This window comes from Urocitellus parryii, chromosome 3 (genome assembly GCF_045843805.1).
Source record: "Urocitellus parryii isolate mUroPar1 chromosome 3, mUroPar1.hap1, whole genome shotgun sequence".
NCBI lineage: Eukaryota > Metazoa > Chordata > Mammalia > Rodentia > Sciuridae > Urocitellus > Urocitellus parryii.
In genome coordinates this window covers 91,980,851-92,003,240 of record NC_135533.1, presented here as the reverse complement: position 1 = coordinate 92,003,240, position 22,390 = coordinate 91,980,851, and the positions used below count along the sequence as shown (strand labels likewise).

Sequence of the window (22,390 nt, the reverse complement as noted above, 5' to 3'; positions counted from 1 at the left end):
AAAACTTTTTAGTTTGAGTAAGTCCCATTTGTTGATTCTAGTTGTTAACTCTTGCGCTATGGGTGTCCTATTGAGGAATTTGGAGCCCGATCCCACAGCGTGTAGATCATAACCAACTTTTTCTTCTATCAGATGCCGTGTCTCTGATTTAATATCAAGCTCCTTGATCCATTTTGAGTTAACTTTTGTGCAAGGCGAGAGATAGGGATTCAGATTCATTTTGATGCAAATGGATTTCCAGTTTTCCCAGCACCATTTGTTGAAGATGCTATCCTTCCTCCATTGCATGCTTTTAGCCCCTTTATCAAATATAAGATAGTTGTAGTTTTGTGGATTGGTTACTGTGTCCTCTATTCTATACCATTGGTCCACCCGTCTGTTTTGGTACCAGTACCATGCTGTTTTTGTTACTATTGCTCTGTAGTATAGTTTGAAGTCTGGTATCGCTATACCGCCAGATTCACACTTCCTGCTTAGTATTGTTTTTGCTATTCTGGGTCTTTTATTATTCCATATGAATTTCATGATTCTTTTATCTATTTCTACAAGAAATGCAGCTGGGATTTTGATTGGCATTGCATTGAACTTATAGAGAACTTTTGGTAATATCGCCATTTTGATGATGTTGGATCTGCCTATCCATGAGCAGGGTATATTTTTCCATCTTCTAAGGTCTTCTTCTATGTCTTTCTTTAGGGTTTTGTAATTTTCATTGTATAAATCTTTCACCTCTTTTGTTAGGTTGATTCCCAAGTATTTTATTTTTTGGGGGGATATTGTGAATGGAGTAGTTGTCCTCATTTCCATTTCAGAGGATTTGTCGCTGATATACAGGAATGCCTTTGATTTATGCGTGTTGATTTTATATCCTGCCACTTTGCTGAATTCATTTATTAGCTCTAATAGCTTCTCTGTAGACCCTTTTGGGTCTGCTAGGTATAGAATCATATCATCTGCAAATAGTGATAATTTAAGTTCTTCTTTTCCAATTTTTATCCCTTTAATTTCTTTCATCTGCCTAATTGCTCTTGCCAGTGTTTCGAGGACTATGTTGAACAGAAGTGGTGAGAGAGGGCATCCCTGTCTTGTACCAGATCTTAGAGGGAATGCCTTCAATTTTTCTCCATTCAGAATGATGCTGGCCTGTGGCTTATCATATATTGCTTTTACAATGTTGAGGTATGATCCTGTTATCCCTAATTTTTCTAGAGTTTTGAACATAAAGGGATGCTGTACTTTGTCGAATGCTTTTTCTGCGTCTATCGAGACTATCATATGGTTCTTATTTTTTAGTCTATTGATGTGGTGGATAACATTTATTGATTTCCGTATATTGAACCAGCCTTGCATCCCATGGATGAATCCTACTTGATCATGGTGTATAATTTTTTTGATATGTATTTGAATCCGGTTCGCCAGAATTTTATTGAGAATTTTTGCATCAAGGTTCATTAGAGATATTGGTCTGTAGTTTTCTTTCTTTGAAGTGTCTTTGTCTGGTTTCGGAATCAGGGTGATGTTGGCCTCGTAGAATGAATTTGGAAGTTCTCCCTCTTTTTCTATTTCCTGAAATAGCTTGAAAAGTATTGGTGTTAGTTCCTCTTTAAAGGTTTTGTAAAACTCTGCTGTATACCCATCCGGTCCTGGGCTTTTCTTAGTTGGTAGTCTTTTGATGGTTTCTTCTATTTCTTCTATTGTTATTGGTCTGTTTAGGTTGTCTATATCCTCCTGGTTCAATCTGGGCAGATCGTAAGACTTAAGGAATTTATCTATGCCTTCACTATCTTCTATTTTATTGGAGTATAAGGCTTCAAAATAGTCTCTGATTATCTTCTGTATTTCTGAAGTGTCTGTTGTGATATTGCCTTTTTCATCCCGTATGCTAGTAATCTGGGTTCTCTCTCTTCTTCTCTTCGTTAGCATGGCTAAGGGTCTGTCAATTTTATTTATTTTTTCAAAGAACCAGCTTTTAGTTTTGTCAATTTTTTCAATTGTTTCTTTTGTTTCAATTTCATTAATTTCAGCTCTGATTTTGATTATTTCTTGCCTTCTACTTCTTTTGCTGTTGTTTTGCTCCTCTTTTTCTAGGATTTTGAGATGAAGTATGAGATCATTTATTTGTTGGTTTTTTCTTTTTTTGAGGAATGAACTCCAAGCAATGAATTTTCCTCTTAGGACTGCTTTCAATGTGTCCCATAGATTCCGATATGTTGTGTCTGTGTTTTCATTTAACTCTAGGAATTTTTTAATTTCCTCCTTGATGTCTTCAATAACCCATATGTCACTCAGCAACCTGTTGTTCATTCTCCAAGTGATGCTTGATTTTTCCTTTCTTCTTTTATCATTGATTTTCAGTTTCATTCCATTATGATCAGATAAGTTGCATGGTATTATCTCTACCCCTTTATATTGTCTAAGAGTTGCCCTGTGACATAATATATGGTCTATTTTTGAGAAGGTTCCATGTGCTGCTGAAAAAAAAGTGTAACTACTTGATGTTGGGTGGTAAAGTCTATATATGTCAATTAAGTCTAGGTTATTAATTGTGTTGTTGAGTTCTATAGTTTCCTTGTTTAACTTTTGTTTGGAAGATCTGTCCAGTGGTGAGAGAGGTGTGTTGAAGTCTCCCATGATGATTGTATGGTGGTCTATCAGACTCTTGAACTTGAGAAGAATTTGCTTGATGAACACGGCTGCACCATTATTTGGGGCATATATATTTATGATTGTTATGTCTTGTTGGTTTATGGTTCCCTTGAGCAGTATGAAGTGTCCTTCTTTATCCCTTTTGATTAGCTTTGGCTTGAAATCTATTTTATTAGATATGAGTATGGACACGCCTGCTTGTTTCCGCTGTCCATATGAGTGGTATGATTTTTCCCAACCTTTCACCTTCAGTCTATGGATATCTTTTTCTATCAGATGCGTCTCCTGTAGACAGCATATTGTTGGGTCTTGTTTTGTGATCCATTCTACTAGCCTGTGTCTCTTAATTGGTGAGTTTAAGCCATTGACATTTAGGGTTATTATTGAGATATGGTTTGTACTTCTATCCATATTTGTTTGTTGATGTTACTAAACCTGATTTGTTATCCTCTTTGACTACTTTCCCCCCTTTACTGTCCTACCTCCCATTGTTGGTTTTCAATGTTATTTTCCATTTCCTCTTCCTGCAATGTTTTGCCAAGGATTTTTTGAAGAGATGGTTTTCTAGCTGCGAATTCTTTTAACTTTTGTTTATCATGGAAGGTTTTAATTTCATCTTCTAACCTGAAGCTTAATTTTGCCGGATACACGATTCTTGGTTGGAACCCATTTTCTTTCAGTGTTTGAAATATGTTATTCCAGGATCTTCTAGCTTTCAGAGTCTGTGTTGAGAGATCAGCTGTTATCCTGATTGGTTTACCCCTAAATGTAATCTGCTTCCTTTCCCTTGTAGCTTTTAAAATTCTTTCCTTATTCTGTATGTTGGACATCTTCACTATAATGTGTCTAGGTGTGGATCTCTTATGGTTTTGTACATTCGGCGTCCTGTAGGCTTCTAGGATTTGGGATTCTGTCTCATTCTTCAAGTCTGGCAAGTTTTCTCGTATTATTTCATTGAATAGGCTGTGTATTCCTCTGGTTTGGAGCTCTGTGCCTTCCTGTATCCCAATGACTCTTAAATTTGGTCTTTTGATATTGTCCCATATTTCTTGGATGTTCTGTTCATGGTTTCTTAGCAGACTTGCTGAGCTGTCTATGTTCTTTTCCAGTTGAAATACTTTGTCTTCATTGTCTGATGTTCTCTCTTCTAAGTGATCTACTCTGCTGGTAGTATTCTCAATTGAGTTTTTAAGTTGGTTTATTTTTTCCTGCAATTCTAGTATTTCTATTTGTTTGTTTTTTATTTCCTCTATCTCCCTGTGAAATTGATCTTTTACTTCCTGGATTTGTTTGTCAATGTGATCTTTCATTGTCTGATTTTGCTGTCTCATGTCTTCCTTGAGACTCCAGATCATCTGAAGCATGTATATCCTGATCTCTCTATCTGACATTCCATCTGTTGCACCTATTACCTCTTCTAAAGTTGAGTTGACCTGCATTGCCTGTGGTCCTTTCTTTCCTTGTCTTTTCATACTGCTGGCGTTTCTTTCTGCTTGGTGAAACTGTTGTGTTTTGAAATTTTCCCTCTATTTATTTATATTGCTCTTGTATAGTTGAATAATCACCCTTGCAGGGCATGTAGTGGCTGTGATCCTCCTCCAATTGGTGTGATCCGTCTACCAGGCTGGCAGGCCCTAGGTCTGCTCTGCTGGTCGGTCAAAGGTCCGCCTACCCAACAGGCACGAGGGGCACCTCTATCACTCCGCAGGTTGCTGGGCCTAACCTCCCGATGGGTCAAAGGTTCGCCTAGCTTGCAGGGGGCTGCTCCCGGAGCGAGAGCTAGGCCTCCCGGGGGAGCCCGGATGGTGGAGGCCGACTGCCGGTTCAGGCGGGGTGGGCCAAGCCGCACTGGGTGCCGGCGGCTTGCAAACGCGGCTGGTATCAGCAGGACTTAACTCCTGCACCCGCTGCGGGGGCACCTTTATCGCCGAGTAGCTGCGGTCGCGTGGTTGGGACCCGGGCGGGTGGGGCCGCTTCTCCCAGGGCGAGAGCTGGCCTCCCGGGGGAGCCCGGATGGCGGAGGACTGCCGGTTCAGGCGGGGCGGGCCAAGCCGCTCCGGGATCCCGCGGGTTGCAAAGGTGGCTGGCTGGCGTCTGCAGGACTTAACTTCTGCACCCGCTGCTGGTTCGGGCGGGTCGGGCCAAGCCGCTCAGGGATCCCGCTGGTTGCAAAGGCGGTTGGCGTCCGCAGGACTTAACTTCTGCACCCGCCACCGGTTCGGGCGGGGCGGGCCAAGCCGCTCAGGGTTCCCGCGAGTTGCAAAGGTGGCTGGCGTCTGCAGGACTTAACTTCTGCACCCGCCACGTGGGCACCTTTATTGTCGAGTAGCTGTGGCTACCTGGTTAGGAACCGGGTGGGTGGGGCCGCTTTTCCCAGGGCGAGAGCTAGGCCTCCCGGGGGAGCCCGTATGGTGGAGGACTACCGGTTCGGGCGGGGCTGGCCAAGCCGCTCAGGGATCCCGCGGGTTGCAAAGGTGGTTGGCGTCTGCAGGACTTAACTTCTGCACCCGCCGCCGGTTCAGGCGGGGAGGGCCAAGCCGCTCAGGGTTCCCGCGGGTTGCAAAGGCGGCTGGCGTCTGCAGGACTTAACTTCTGCACCCACCACGAGGGCACCTTTATCTCCAAGTAGCTGAGGCCACCTGGTTAGAAACCGGGCGGGTGGGGCCGCTGCTCCCAGGGCGAGAGCTAGGCCTCCCGGGGGAACCCGTATGGCGGAGGACTGCCGGTTCGGGCGGGGCGGGCCAAGCCGCTCAGGGTTCCCGCGGGTTGCAAAGGTGGCTGGCGTCTGCAGGACTTAACTTCTGCACCCGCCACGTGGGCACCTTTATTGCCGAGTAGCTGTGGCTACCTGGTTAGGAACCGGGTGGGTGGGGCCGCTTTTCCCAGGGCGAGAGCTAGGCCTCCCGGGGGAGCCCGTATGGTGGAGGACTGCCGGTTCGGGCGGGGCTGGCCAAGCCGCTCAGGGATCCCGCGGGTTGCAAAGGTGGTTGGCGTCTGCAGGACTTAACTTCTGCACCCGCCGGTTCGGGCGGGGCGGGCTAAGCCGCTCAGGGTTCCCGCGGGTTGCAAAGGCGGCTGGCGTCTGCAGGACTTAACTTCTGCACCCGCCACGTGGGCACCTTTATTGCCGAGTAGCTGTGGCTGCCTGGTTAGGAACCGGGCGGGTGGGGCCGCTTCTCCCAGGGCGAGAGCTAGGCCTCCCGGGGGAGCCCGTATGGCGGAGGACTGCCGGTTCGGGCGGGGCGGGCCAAGCCACTCAGGGTTCCCGGGGGTTGCAAAGGTGGCTGGCGTCTACAGGACTTAACTTCTGCACCCGCCACGTGGGCACCTTTATCGCTGAGTAGCTGTGGCCGCCAGGTTAGGAAGCGGGCGGGTGGGGCCGCTTCTCCCAGGGCGAGGGCTAGGCCACCAGGGGGAGCCGCCTGCCGGAGCGGCTGATGGTTGGGGGACTAGACCTCTGTGCCCGCGTGGCCTTCCAAGATCCACTTCTCTGGGGCAACCTGTCACTTCGAGTAAACCTACCAGTTCACGGCAGCTCTCCTCTTAAGGAAGTTATGCTAGAAGTTCCTCCGTAGCTAGGCTGCAGCTGTTTCGATGAGTCTTTCATATCCCGTTAAAGTGGAGACGTTGGAGTCGCTGCTTCCTCGCCGGCCGCCATGTTGGATCCGGGTTTTCCCGAATAATATTTAAATATATAATTGTACCATAATTGGTTTATCCATTCACCTATTGAAGGACATTGTGGTTGCTTCTAGGCTTTGGTGATTATGAATAAAGCTATCATAAACATTTGTGTTCAGGTTTTTGAGTGGACATAAATTTTCAAATGTTGGGTATGTATCCAGGCAGGCAATTACTGGATTGTGGGGTAAGGTTATGTTTAACTTTGTAAGAAATTGCTGATTCTATAGGTTTTGGGATATTAGCCATTTCTGTCCTAATCATTTGTTATGGTTTAGGTATAAGGTGCCCCCAAAAAGCTCGTGTGGGGACTTGGGTGTACCTCAGTGATAGAGCGCTTGCCTAGCATGTGTGAGGCTACTGGGTTCAATCCCCAGTACCACATAAAAAACAAATAAATAAAAGTATTGTGTCCATCTACAACTAAAAAATTTTTTTTAAAAGGCTCACAAATGTGTAAGAATTTTCAAAGGTAAAGTGATTAGATTATGAGAAGTGTAACCTACCTTGGATTAATTCACTGATATGGATTAACTTGGTGGTAACTGTAGGGTGTGGCTGGAGGCAGTAGGTCACTGGGGGGTTGCCTTTAGGGTTTGTATTTTGTCCCTGGTGAGCAGAGCTCTGTTTCTGCTTCCTGGTTGCCAGGTCCCAAGCTGTTTTCCTCCTGAATGTCCTTCCTCCATGATGTTCCTGCCTCACCTTGGTCCCAGAGCTATGGAGTTGACTGTCTGAACTGAGACTTCTACAACTAGGAGCTCCAAAATAAACTTTTCTTCCTTTAAATTGTTCTTGTCATATATATTGGTCACAGCAATGCACAAGCTGATTAAAGCAACAGTGATATCTCTTTATTGTTTGAATTTCAATTCTCTAATGGCATACAATGTTGAGTATCTTTATATGTGCTTATTTACCTTGTTCTCTGGTGAGGTGTTTCTTCAAAAGGTGTTTTGCCCATTTTTAATTGGGTTGTTTGTTTTCTTGCTTAGTTTTGGGAGTTCTTTGTGTATTTTGGAATTCTGCTATTTGAATTGTATATGTTTTGCAAAGATTTTCTCTGTCTCTAGCTTATTATTTAATTTTCTTAATAGTGTCTTTTGTAGAGCAGAAGTTTTTAGCTTAATGAAATTCAGTTTACAATTTTTTCTTTCATGGGATATTGGCTTTGGTGTTATATTTAAAAACTCATCATCAAACCCAAGGTCCACCTAAATTTTCTCCCGTATTTTCAGTTTTATAGTTTTGATTCATACCTTCAGGTTTAAAATCCACTTTAAGCTAAGTTTTTGATGTAAGGTCCCTATCTAGAATCCTTTTCTTTGCATTTGAATGTACAGTTATTCCAGTACCATTTGCTGAAAAGACTCTTTTCTCCTCGAAGTTTAGCTACCTGCCTTTATGTGTGTTTATTTCTAGACGCTGTATTTTGTTCCATCTATCAATTTGATATTCAGTCTTGATTTATAGTATAACTTTATAGTATGTTAATTTCCAGTTGCTCTTACGAGTTTTCTCTTTGCTATTGTTCTTGTGCAGCTTTTAAAATGATATGCCGATGTCCTCAGGATTTTGTGGAGGTTTGTTTTGTATGGTTTTGTTTTTATTCTTCCTTGGGAATTTGTGATACTTCACAAATCATTGCTTGATATTGCCTATAAATTTGGGGGAAGCTCCTTGCTATAATTCCTTTAAATATAGCTTCTACCTAATTTCCTCCTCTAAGATGTAAAGTATAACATAACTGATCTTTATTCTTGTGTTCAGATAAATTTCTTGTACTTTTATCATTTTGTGCTTCCTTCCAGATATTTTCTTCTGACCCATCTTCTAGTTCACCCAGTTTTTTGTTTGGCTGTGTTTATCCTGTTTTTAAACTCATTTATTAATGTCTTAATATTGATTATTTTAATATTGTTTTAAAATTTCATTTGGCTTCCTTTTTTTATGGTACTGCAGATTGAACCCAAGCATGCTCTATCTCTGAGCTACATCCCAGACATTTTTTATTTTTATTTTTATTTTTTATTTTTATTTTTAATTTGCCCAGTCTGACCTTGAACTTGTGATCTTACTGCCTTAGCCTCCTGAGTAGCTGATTATGAGTGTATACCATGGTGCTCAGCCAATTTGATTTCCCCCATTTTTTTTAAAGACTTGTGCTCTCTTAGAATATTCGGTCCCTATTATTTCCTTGAACATGTCAAGCATAATTTAAATTTATGTTTGATGATGCTAGACATGTTTTTGAGTGATTCGCAAGTTAAGAATTGTTTTTATATTTCTAAAGTATTGCTGAAAAAAATATTAAAACAGAAAGAAGTCTATTCAACAGGGTCCATATGTGCCCCATAAAGCATAACATTTTTACTATTTGGCTTTTTACATGACAAGTTTACTGATGCCTTATCTAGATCCTTTGCAACCTGTTTTTATAGTTTTTGTGATACTGTCTTATCTCCTCTTATGCTTGGCAATTATTTGATATGGCATAGAGTTAAATTAAGGCTAAGTTGATATGAACCTTCTCCAGACAAGATTAAATTTGCTTCCAGCAGGTAAAGAAAGGCACTAACAATCCTGAAATATCTTCATACAATTAGATTAAGATGATGCAAATGTGGGTTTCAGTCTTTCTGAGGGCTACTTGATTTTTGGTTCACTCTTAGACCAAAGTCTGGGAGTCTACCAAGCATTCCTTCCTTGGTGTACCCTACTGTCCTATCTACCTGAAATGCCTGCTCTGCTTACTGATCTCTCAGCTGCCTCTCAGCTAGAAGCATCTGCCTCTGTTGGAACTGAGAGAAAAGGAATCCAAAATGTCATGCTCATTACTATAGATTTACATCTTTTTCCTGATTTTATTTTGCTAATTTCTAATTTGACTTGTTAATAATCTATGGTTTTCATACTTATATACTTTTTTATATTTTTACATATATATGCATATATATATTTATATTTTTTCTTAGCTATTCTACTTCTTAGTTGAAAGTGGTTCCAATTACTTTGCCTATTGTTATCAGAAATAGCTCTCCCTCTTATATTTACTTTGCCTATCAACAGTGAAGTATTTATTATAATTTTTTCACTTTTGCATTTTATATATTTTTTTCAGATAGCCTCATTATTTCCCATGTACGTTGTGGGGTACATTGAGCCAAGCAAATTTCGGAAGATCATTTATATGAATATGGTAACATTTTAAATATTCATAAGTCAAATATTAAAATAAGCTCTCAGAGTTTATAAAACATGAATAATTCTGTTTTATGGGATACTTCCTTTTGGTAGTATTTAATACATAATGATGTCAATGGCATCTAGAAGGAAAAGTGAACTGTCACAAATCCTGTATTATAGTTGATTATACTTTCAACTAAACTGTAGATGTGTTGTGCTTTCTAAAACTTTTGTTTTTAAAATTTTTGTTTTATTTATTATTGTCACTACTTTTGCAATTGTCTTTCTCTAATACCTGAGATTTTTGAACTTTGCATAAATATGACACTCTGCAATTGAAATTTTATGTTGTTGAACTTTGGTTTTTATCTTAGTTCACAAATGTATTTTCCTTTAAAACAAAACAAGAATAAAGCTTCATAAGTGATGCAAATTATGTAGTAATCAAAATAAGATTAGGAAAACTAATATTTGCTAAAATAATAAACTAATAGTTTAAATATTTTTATTATCTTATTCTATTATTGAAGCAATAGAAATAAGAGTTAATTTTTCCTTTATCCAAGTAGTAGATAGAGAAAAAAAATTATTCTGTGTAGATTTTATGATCTTGAAGTTTAATACTTAGAACCTTATAGTAACTTAAAATTCTATTATAATTGGGCCAAGAACTATTAATTTTCTTTATACAAATAAAATTTGCATATTAGAAGTGGCTGTTTGCCTCTGAAGTTTGAATTATACTCTACATGTAATAACTATAAAACATGAGTTTGTTTTTTCATTTTTCAGATTTCACTTTTCCTTTGTTTCATTTTGATGTTTGGAAATCCAATGTACTTATCTTCTTATTATTCTTCATCTTTGTTAATGACATGGGTAAGTGTTGTTAAGCTCATGAGTTTTCTTTTTTTCATCCATCAAATAGCAAGCTTTTCTGTCTAATGTAAGCATAGGAGAATAAATATGGCCCCTTTCTCATTATCTTTTAACTTGAAAAAGTTTTTCCCAAGTAAAAACTTTTTCTGTATCTCATCCTTGAAATGCAGTATAGTACAGTTTCCCTGTTTAAAGCATTATACAGATAAATACTTTAAAAAGTATTATGAAGTAATAAGACTGACTTTTTTCCATGGAAAATTTAAATTTATTCATTTTTAGAATTAAATTGTCAAATTCCAAAAATAAACAAAGCAAATTTTATCTTAAATGGATATACATTAATTTTAGATATGATATTTTGAAGCACGAACTTTTTAAATTATATTTTTGCTATTAAGAAAAGAATTGTAATAGACTTTATTCTCTTCTGAATGCTATAAAATTTTCCAAGTACCCCATTCTCATAATACTCTGAGAATACTGCATTATGTTTGCTATTGTGTTTATCTGCTTCTCCTACTGACCTGTATGTGGGGCTTATCATGAAGGCTTTATTCATGATTATATGTGTACTTTCAGAAATAGATTAATGTTTGAAACATCACAGGTTCTCTAAAACTATTTGCTATATAAATGAATGAATAATAAAAAGTTATTTTCTATGTTGAAGTTTTCTTAAAAGATATTAGATCATACAAAACACAATATTATAAATGTATAAATAACAATACAGTCTGTAGAGAATCAACGTTCTCTTATCATTTAGCTACATATTTGAAGCCACTTGACTTAGAATCACTATCATTAAGAAATTTAAATTGAAAGGACATTTTGAGTAGATAAGTAATCAGTTTGAGATATTTGTTGCTATTTTGTAATCATAATTCCTTTTTCACAAGCACAGATTTTATATTACTTAAAATACAAATTGAGTTAGACTTTTTCATACACTTTTTAATATCATAGAAGATTTCTTGGTTCTTTGGAGTCAAATAAGCTTTTGAAATAAACAGAATAACAGAGTTTTAAATTTTGTTGTGAATATTGATGAAATGAAAAAAATCTGCCATTAATTAAAAATAAGAGATATAAACAGTTATTTTAGAATGGAGTAACTTCAGAAAGAGTATCAAAGTTCTTAGTCACATATCAAAATAAATTTCTGATCCAACTTGTGTAATTTCCACAAAAAATAAATAAAAGTTATAATTTTTCTAATATTTCACATATATAAATTGTATTTGTTAATATATTAGCTTTGTATACAAAGGAGATAGTCATATATTCTATTCTATTCCTCTATCATTGAAATGGATGAAGTATTATTTGGGTTGAAGTATTTTAGATCTAGAAAGATTTCTGAATGAAATATGTTAATTATTTTTTATTATAAGGATGAATAATCTGAGAAATAACTAACTGGAGGTTACACAGCGTAATAGGGTAGAGTGATGACTGAAATATAGATTTTGTAAAAAAAAAAATTATTTTTAATATCAGCCCCGTTGCCACTTTTTGTTCCAAGACTAGATATACACGAATTCTTTCTGTATTCTAAAATACTTTTGAGGTGCTGAATGATCTCATATTTTAGGTCAGATATAAAATATTTTTAAAGATTTTAAATTATTGCAATGTGAATATCAAAAACTATCTCATTGGGTAAAGTATTTGAAATTAACCTTCATTAATATAGCAAATATCTCCACTTCTGTTTCTTTTTCTCCATGTTTTCTAATGTAGGTATGCATATAGGGTTTTTTTTTGTGTGTGTGTTAACTAACACTATTTATGAGTAAAACAAAATAAGGGAGGTAAAAATTTGGAAATAGACTGATTCTATTTCCTTGAGCAATGACAACATAATTAGGATAAGTATATCTCGTCTCCTCACCTAACTTAACTCTCACAGAATGATATTCATGTGGATAGGTTTGGAATGATGGTTCCATGGTCAGTTGTATTACTTTTAGGCACACTTTTGATATACATAAGCCAGAATCTGGAATAGTCTCTGCTGCTTTCCATTTCCACACTGATCAAATATGATACCATCCACAGTATTGCCAAAATATAGCACTTTGCCATGTGCAGATGATTATGAGATTGTTTATAGATTTTAACATTTCTGCTTCCTACTCCTTTTTTTCCTCATGGTAATGAATCCTTTCACTTTCTCCTTCCCCACAAAATGTATTCTTGCTGTTTTCAACATTGTCTCATACCTTTTAGCATTACAAAGTGGTGGTGTCCATACCTTTTTAGGTGTTTAAACCCTACAGAAAAAGTCCATCATAACTATTTGAGAAATCAACTTAAAGAGGCTAATTTTAGCACACAAAGCACTTAGCTATGTCACGTCCAAAATTTGAAAAGTCAACAATTAATTAGGAAAATGGCTGGTAATAGTTGAGATGGAAGAGTTCTGGCTTTGTAGTTTTTGAAAGGTTCCTTTCATATAAAATATAATTGTTAATTTTATTTTCATTTCCTGTTATGTGTATTTTAGGCAATAATTTTAAAGAAAAATCAAATTCAAAAATTGGGAGTTTCTGAACTCAACTTTTGGGTAAGTTTCAGTTTTTCTAAAAACACAGTTTCTTTAATCTCAATAGCTACTTTCAAAGGTAGAAAATCATCTTCAGATGTCATTTATTCTTTTTTTCTGGGTCTTTAATGTATTTCTATTTTTAAAAAACCTTCAATATTGAAGAGTTAAATGTTTACACATTATATATTGAAAAAGTGAAACTAGAAAAGTTATATTAAGATGAGGAAATAGATTTTTCCACAGAATTCAAAAGAAGGAAATGGAAAGAGTTGCCTGTTTGTGCTTTCTGGAGGCATTTTTTTAAATCACTTTTGGTGAAAAAGTAGAAAGATTTGATCACTAAGTTGTTGGATGACATGAGACTTCTAACATATGATATTTTTCACTTCAGAAAAATTAGGCAATTTGATAACTCAAAAGAAAATAAAAAATTTAATTATAAACTATTGAAAAATAACAATTAAAACAATGCCCTTAGTCATTTAAGGAATTCTGCCAAGCTGTACTTAAAGGAAATTTTTTTTTACTTAAATTACATTTCGACTACATTTTCAGCAATAGACTTGGAACAATAAGAATTAACTAAGCTATAAACTCAAGAATATCAAAGAAACAAAAGTCTGAGTATGGAAAAGTTGGCAACAAACAGAAAACGTAGTTTTGAAAATATGCTTTACATATCAGAAAGAAAAAATATATAGTGTTTGAGTAAAGCTAACAAAATATGACAATATTTACATGGTGAAACTTATGTTTAAATTTTTAAGGTATAAAGAATATCCTACTAAATAGAAAAATAAACCATGTTTATGCATAGACAAACTCCTTATAATCTCACTTCTTCCCAGGTAATGTTTAGATTCCAAGGAATTTCAATAAGATTGACTTGCTGGTCAATTTTCAATGAATGATGCTGGAATAATTTGTTATTTATATAGGGAAAATTCACGTTATGTACAAATACCATTGTGCCATCATAGATGGTTTCAAGCCGGACCCTTTATCCCTTTGACCTGCTTCCTCAAGTCTTTGGATGCTTGCTTACATTCTGACTCAACAAGATGCACCAGGCTCATCTTGTATTTTTCTTGCCCCAACCCTAGAATCAATCCTGATTCCTTTTAGTGGAGAAAGGGTATTTAGAACTCAAGACCTGAGTGGTAGGTATTCTCATTAATACCAGTGTGTTCTTGCTTCTAGGCCCTTTAGCTATGTACATGTATGTATGTGCATGTATACATTTGTGTGTATGTGAATGAATTCATGATTTTATAACCATACTTCCATTGCTAGTCCAGCATTATAAATAGGCAAAAACACTACAGGTCATCTCTTGAAACTCAGTGCAGTGGCAGAAGACAGTCTTGAGCCCAACATCTTTATGACCTTTACTAAGTAGCAGTCATCTGCTTTGGTAATTGTTTTCTTCATCAGGAGAGTGGCAAAGATGGAGCAGCAACATTATCAGCACTGGGAGACAGAGATAGAGGAAGGATTTCTCATAGTAGACACAGGGAAATTCTCTCCATCCCACGGGTCTGGTATCTACCATTTCTCACACTCCAGTGTCAGTGGACAGCTTCAGTGGCACCACCAGGGATTGAACAGGAGCAATATTAACACTAGACCAGCCAAGAAAGAGCTCTTTGCGCCCCACAAACCTGGTGTCTCCAACTCTCCACCTAATGGCAAGAGTGCTGGAGAGGTACATTCTTCCCTATAGACAGCATGAGTGGGGACTGAAATGAAGCCTACAAGGGCATCAGGTGAATTACACCTTCCAGAATAGCACTGCAAAGACTCTGAAAACCAAATTGGCATTGTTACAATAGTATACAAAAGAAGATTGGGACTTGCATGATAAACTTAAACAAGGTGACTATCTGCTCATATAGAATATTAAAATAAGACCCAAAGTCTCTAATGCAATACCCAGAATGAACCAGACACAATAGAAAACTACTTATTATAGCAAGAATAAGAAAAATAATAAGATGAATGAGAGGGGACAACATATGTCAACATTGAGATGAATAGAATTATGTGGTTTTTGAAATCTGTATATTACTTTTTACTAATTATTGTACATTTTTATGGTATTTCAATTCATGCACATAATATGTACTGATAAAATCAAAGCAATTGACATTTCAATCTCCTTACCTTTACATTGTGTTGGGAGCCTTCATCCTCCTCTCTCATAGTTATCAACAAAATATATGATAGGTTATAGTGAATTGTAGTCACCTTCCAGTACCATAGAACACTAGAATTTATTCTATCCAGCTATTCCATTTCTGGGTATATATCCAAAGGAAATGGTATCAGCATATCACAGAGACACCTGCATGCTCATGTTTATTGCTGCACTATCCTCAATAGCATCTATGCTATAAGTGGATGAATGGACAAAGCAAATGTGGTATGCATACACAATGGAATATTATACAGCCTATCATCTACAGCAAAATGGATGTAATTGGAGGACAACTATGTTCAGTGAAAGAAATCAGACCCAGAAAAGACAAAACTGCATGTTCTGTCTCATGTGGATGTTAAAAAACAGTGGGTTGAAACATGTATTAGTGATCACTAGAGGTGGGGAGCAGGGAGGAAAAGAAAGGGAGGGAGTTTGGATAATGGATGTTGGGGATTATTTGATAAGGATTTTAAAGTAGTCATCATAAAAAATACTTCATTGAGAAATTTTAAATACTCTAGAAACAAATGAAAAGATTAGAAACTATCACCAAAAAATAAAAACTTTCTTTTTTTAATTGAAAGTTACAGCTGGGGAATTATAGACCTGAAAAATACAATAACAAATTTTAACAACTCAGTGAATAGGCTTGATAGCAGAGCAAACATGATAGGAGGCAATCAGTGCACTTGAAGATAAAGCAGTAGAAATTACCCAAGCTAAGTGGAAGAAAATGTCAGAACCTCAGGGGTCTGTTAGGGGGAGCCAAAAAGACCTAATATTTATATCATCAAAATTGTGGCAAAAATGGGAAAAGAGAGGGACTGAAAAGTATTTGAAGAAGCAATGCTTGAAAACTTCCCAAATTTGGCAAAAGACAAACTTATATAATCAAGAAACTGAGCAAATCCCACATGGGATAAACCCAATGAAACTCACACCATGATACATCATTATTAAATTTCTGAAAACTTAACACAAAGAAAAATTCCTGAAGGCACAAGTAGAAAGAAATGGCAGATTAGCTAAAGGGCAAACCCGTCTGAATTACAGTGGACTCACGTGAATCTGTGGAAGCCAGGAGGTAGCACAGCATTTGTGAAGAGCTGATAGAAATGTCAACTAGTACTTAGAGTTAAAGGTGTCCTTCCCCAGGAACAAAGCAGAAATGAAGACATTCTCAGATCAAGGAAAACAAAGAGAATTTGGTACTCACAGAGAAACTGTTGCAGAATGCTTAATTGAAATCGTTGAAACAGAAAGGAAATGATGAGAGAAAGAAACTTTGAATATTAGTAAGAAATAAAGAACAACGTATTCTCATATGGATAATATGATTTCTATTCATGAGAATTTCCTCTCATGCTTTCTTTTGGTTTATTTTGTTATGTCTTAATCTAGAATTCTTAGATAAGGATTTAGTGAATTTATTTTCACTCTTTCATTTTTATTGATACAAGTTTTTGAGGTCATGACTATTCTTGAGATCATTACTTTAAGCAAGTCTCCCTGGGTTTCTAACAGGGACATCATTTACCTGATACTCCTGTCACCCTTCTGTTTTTCACCTTTCTGAATCAGTTTTAGGATGTTTTCTCTTTTTAGCATGAGTTGGGTCTCACATTTGAAAATCTTTGTTATAAATTTTCTCTGGGTTTTATTATATTTACTTTTTTTCTCTATATGATTCTCCTTTGTTTTAAACTTTCTTACTTGGGAGGTTAATATTACTTCTGCAGTTATTCCATACGCTAAACCATTTTTCTTTGACTTTTATACTTGAAATTCAGATTGGTTATATATGGAGTCCTTGGTTCACAAACTTTCTTGAGTTTCTTGAAATGCTGCTACACTGTTTCTTTGCTATGTATGTTTCTGTAGGTGTGTGTGGTGATGGGGTACTGGAGTTTGAATCTAGTATCTAGAGGTATCCTACCCCTAAACTCCATCCCCGACCTTTTTATTTTTTGAGACGCGTCTTGCTAATTTTCTGAGGCTGACCTTGAACATGGGATCCTCCTTCCTCAGCTTCCAAGTAGCTGGGATTACAGTCCTTCACAACTGTGCCTAGCTGTATGTTTCTTTTTTTTTTCTTTTTTTGGTTGTTCAAAACATTACAAAGCTCTTGACAATATCATATTTCACTCTTTGATTCAAGTGGGTTATGAACTCCCATTTTTATCCCGTATACAGATTGCAGAATCACATCGGTTACACATCCACGTTTTTACATAATGCCATAAAAAACAAGGGAGAGAATTGTATGTTTCTTTTATTCAGTTTGATGCTAGCCAAAATCACTTGCCAGGAGGTTCAGAGGATTTTTTTTTTTAAAATAGACTTATTAGAATATGTCTTGCGTTAGTTTACATACAGGTTCAGTTTTCCTAGTGCCCATTGCATCCTCTTCAAATGTACATTCACGTTGTCTTATTTGTGGAAAGTTTTCTTGGATTATAATTTTCTGTGATTCATTGTTTTTCCAGTCTTCCAGTTCAACAGCTTTCTGTGATCTTTTTAACTCTTTTCTGATCTCATTTTCATTCTTTGTGGTTGTTTTATAGCCTAAAAATGTTCTTATTATTTTTTGTTTGAATCTTTTAGTCATTTTTTAAAAATAATAGTCTTGATTTTCTGGTATTCTCCTTTTCTTCCATTCCTCTTCTGTGTTTAATAAATTTTGTTTTTTCTCATTTCTATTTTTAGTTTTTAAATTTTTTATTTAAGCTGATTTTTAAATATTTATTCCTTTGGAATACTTACTTGTAAGCTTTGTGTTGTTTGGTGGTATGGATTTCATCAGCTAAAATATTTGACTCAAATTTTTCTTATCTTTTTATAGAAGTTTTTTTACAGACATATAGGCATCTTTTATCTAATTATTTTATAGACAGGATTGGCGTTTTCTAGTTCAAGTACAACTACTTCTATCAATATAGAAATTTTTTTCAGTAAATATAACTTTTTTTCTTCCCTTTTTCTCTGTTTTTTCCTCTCTCTCCTCTCTTATCTCCTTGCCCCCGCTTTGCCCCTCTCCCTCTCCCCCTGGTGATGGCAATCATGGCTGATTATCTTTTTATTTTTGGTTGGTTGTTCTGCTGAATATTAAATTTTCCCTTCCTACTTCTATTTCCTTCACCATTATTTTTCCAAAGGGATTTTCTCCCTGTTTATCCTCCTTTCTATCCCAAAGGAATGCTTTTCTGAGACCTAAACCATTTACCCAATCAGTATCTGGCCTCAGTCTTCTAGGGCTTTTCTCTTTCCCAGGGTACTTGAGTTCAGTTCTGCCCCCTCACTTCCCTCTTTTCTTTTCTCTGTATTTTGTGGGTCCTCCCTCATTCTCTGCAAAGGCTTAGGTCAGGAATATGAGGTACAACTCTGCTGTATTTGTTGTTTACTTTTCCATTTATGGGTAGTTTGAAGTTCATACTGTTGTTTCCTGCATTTGCCATTGTGTTATTCTACTTGTTGGCTGGTATGTGGAGAGATTTGGATTTAGGCTGTTATAATTCCTCTCACTACCCTGAGTCTATTTTCAATCAATGCTGGACAAAAACTTAAACAACTGTAATAATAAGATCCAGGAGCCTCCTTGTCTGTTTTAGTACACAGATCTCTTCTGAAAATGAAAACTTCAGTTTTCAAATTTCAAATTTTAGACTTTTTTTCTTGAAGTTAGACTCATGTATTTCTAGAGTGAGAAAAGAGCTGTATTTTGAAAAATGCATTTTCAGCTGAGTAATATTTGGAAATAAATAAATAAATAAACTGTCTTTTCTTAACAAAATTGGAAAGAAATACCTTTTTATAATTTCCTTTAGATTTAGGATATATAGTGCTCTATTATTGTTGTGTATTTTGCAGCAATGTCATCAATTGCAATTCCCTTTTCTAAAGGGGCATCTTTTTTTTTAATAGCTCACAATATATGTATTCTACTAATGTTCCTCACATGATTCAATCATTCTATGTCACATATAGGTATGATTGAACATTTTAATGAGTAATATGATATTTTTAATCTTGGGCTTCTGTTTATTTCCTAGCTAATTCAAGGTGGTATTTGGTGGTTTGGAACAGTCATTTTGAAATTTCTGACCTCTAAAATCTTAGGTGTTTCAGACCATGTAAGTACTTTCTAATTTAAAGCATTAAGTTTCTAAAAGCATGTAGCTGCATTAAAACCTTAAAACAATCTATTCTTTTCTCTTCATTTTACAGAGAATCCCATTTCTTTAAGGTTCCCAGACTATTTATTTGCAGATTTATTAATAAAGTCCTGCAGATCAATGGTCTTTGCATCAGCTAGGAAAAAAGTGTATCAGTGAATGCTAACTCAGTCTTCTAGGAAAGAAAAGATTACTAATAATTTGTTTAGTTATTTATAATATTTTAGGTAAAATACATATAGTCATTTAAATGTTTTTTCATGTTTTATAGATTTTTAACATTGCAGTCTATACTTGGCTTCAAAATACAGAACTAAATATCTCAATGTGGTTTTATTTATGGATAATTAAGGACTAAATTAAGATATGATTTGATATTTTTAATCTTTAATGGTTATATAAAGAGAGGATGCTAAAATTTCTCAGTCTTTCAACTTTTAAAAAATATATGTGGAGGGCCTGGGATTGTATGTAGCTCAGTGGTAGAGCACTTTCCTAGCATGTATGAGGCACTGAGTTCTATCCTCAGCACCATGTAAGAATAAATGATATAAAGGTATTGTGTCCATCTACAACTAAAAAATAAAAATAAAAAGGAATAAGCTTTTCAAAAATATATGTGGAGTCTTATCTCTTGTGTGCTCTTTATGTGTTTTTCAAAGCTAATATCTTAAGCAATGGCCCTTTTCTAGGCCTAAGTCCCTACTTAACTAGTTAGTTTATGGAATAGAAAACAATGCATAAAGTTACATTTGATTTATAGCACTTTCTGTTAAGAAATAATCATACATGATCATATCATACCATAATGTATGAAATTCACCTTACTTAGTACTTTCCAATAAGGGCCATCACTAATATTGAAATTATGCTAATTGGAGCAAGTGATTATGGTACTTCCTCTCTAAAAAGCCAACTACTGTTTCTATCCAATAAAACATGCATACATGTTGATATTAAATAAAATTTCTAAGTGTGAACATTCATTTACTATTTATTGCTGACTTTGAATGGTGATTTATTAGTTTTGTTCGTTGTGCTGCTGTCTGATATATCTGACATACTCCCTTGTACCCTTCCTTTTTATTGTTATTAGCTTTTTTAATAGATTATTTTATGATAAAGTTTATTTAGGCCTTCTAAGTTATTTATTTATTTATCAGTTGAGATGGTCTCTGATTTTTGTCACCCAACTCTTTACAAGAAACACATGTATCCTCCCTTAGTAGTCTTCAATGAGGACTTGAAAAACTTGAAATTCTAGTGGTTTGATTAACTTCTTTTTAGCCACCAGGATAAACTCAGAATTGGAAAAAGAAAGAGCAATTCTAAATTTGTTTTGGTACTGGTAGATAGGAGGAACAGTGAATGAACATGAAACACTCATAATTATCAACTTGGTATAAACAATTTCTGTCCCTATCAAATAATTTGAATTAGGGTTTTAGTGCCAAATATTTTTCTTTTTCTGGTCTTCTAAGCATTTAGTGCAAAAATAATTGTCTCACCAACTGTAGACAGTAAATCATTAGTAGATAATAGGAGCTCCACAGTGGGATTGTGTGTGGCATATAATTTTAATGCCTTAAGAGCAAGTAACTAAATCTAGATATATAATTGTTCTGATTCTTATGAGGAATAGCTTTCATATTTAATGACTCAACTGTATGTTTAAAAAAATGTGAAGAAATACCAAACATAATCAGCATCTGAGGCTTTGTGAAAGTAACAGTGCACAGAAGGTTTGTTTTATGATTTATACTGTGTGGTGAAAGGTGAAATGAAATCTTTGGGGTGAAATTAACCTTTTAAATAATAAATTATCTGATTATAAAATCTCATGATTTTGAACTGCATAGTCATTTCTTCCCAACAAGGGCTGATTTTAGCTTTATCATGTTCTCTGCTTATTTTTCTCTGACCTCTTTCTTATTTTTTTTCACTTGATATTTCTCTTTATTTTCAGTTTATCTTGATAAGTCAGCATATAGTACATTTGATTTACTGCATTTTAGATACATCTGTGTATCTTGGATTTATCTGCTCTGTAGACTTCATGACTTTCACATCAAATTAAATTATTACTGTCTATAATTATTTGTGTAATTTTAATTCATTTTACTTTATTTTTTTCCAGATTCGCCTGAGTGACCTTATAGCAGCCAGAATCTTAGAGTATACAGATTTCGATACTTTAGTGTATACCTGTGCTCCTGAATTTGACTTTATGGAAAAAGCGGTATGAAAATTTCTTTATTTTTTACCTCTTTAGTTTTTCCTTTAATCGGAAATTCCAAACTTTTACACAAAATATGCCCAACTTACTTACTATATCATTTTAACTATAACTTTGTTAACCATATGACCTGTAAAATCAATAAATAATAGTCCCTATCTTAAGTTAAAAATACTGCAAATATTATGAAACTTTTTAACATGTTATTATCAAAGAGGTATATTATCAATAAGTTAATGAATGTATAAAATTTATTATAAGTTTTAGAAATTCAAGTATTATCTTTTAAAAGTGCTCAAGTTATATAAAATTCATGGCATTATCTTTTAAAAAAGCTCAAATTGTTAAGCTTTAAAATATTTGCTTTCTCATAGAATCATGAAAAATCAGAGCAGGAAAGGATCTTAGTAACTGTGTAATATAATTCTTTCTTTTGCAGATGCAGAAAGAAAAGCTTGTGAGTTCTAATTACATCCTAGAACTCCCAATTTGTTGTTCTTTCCTCTCTCTGAGGCTTAATTTTTTTCTTCAAAGACAATTAAGAAATTGTCACTGGATCAGTCCTTGTCTAATAATTAGTGGTCAATGTAATAATGAAATTTTACATTATTTTCTTTTCCTCCAACCAGTCATATATTCATTGAAAAATGGTTATTGACCACTAAGTATCTGTGAGGAAGTTTGCTGTGGGAATACAGAGGAAAATGACCTTGCTCTTGCTTTCAAGAAATATATAATTTAGTTACACAGCAAATCACTCCATATCACAAGAACAGGTCATGAGAATATCTACCTGATGTGCTGTTTCTGATTTCATTCATATTTTTAGTAATTACTTT

At 35.7% G+C, this 22,390-nt stretch overlaps 1 protein-coding gene across 2 annotated transcripts in view; it reads left to right on the top strand.

Annotated features, from left to right (window-relative positions):
* The window catches only part of Dpy19l2 (dpy-19 like 2), a 70,653-nt gene that overhangs the window by 28,255 nt on the left and 20,008 nt on the right, over positions 1-22,390 (top strand). For both annotated transcript variants that reach the window (XM_026387620.2, XM_077796780.1), the window contains exons 10-14: positions 9,446-9,523; positions 10,303-10,389; positions 12,902-12,961; positions 19,193-19,273; positions 21,453-21,554. In XM_026387620.2, coding sequence (XP_026243405.2) covers positions 9,446-9,523; positions 10,303-10,389; positions 12,902-12,961; positions 19,193-19,273; positions 21,453-21,554 — 408 coding nt within the window. The remainder of the gene's footprint in view (positions 1-9,445; positions 9,524-10,302; positions 10,390-12,901; positions 12,962-19,192; positions 19,274-21,452; positions 21,555-22,390) is intronic.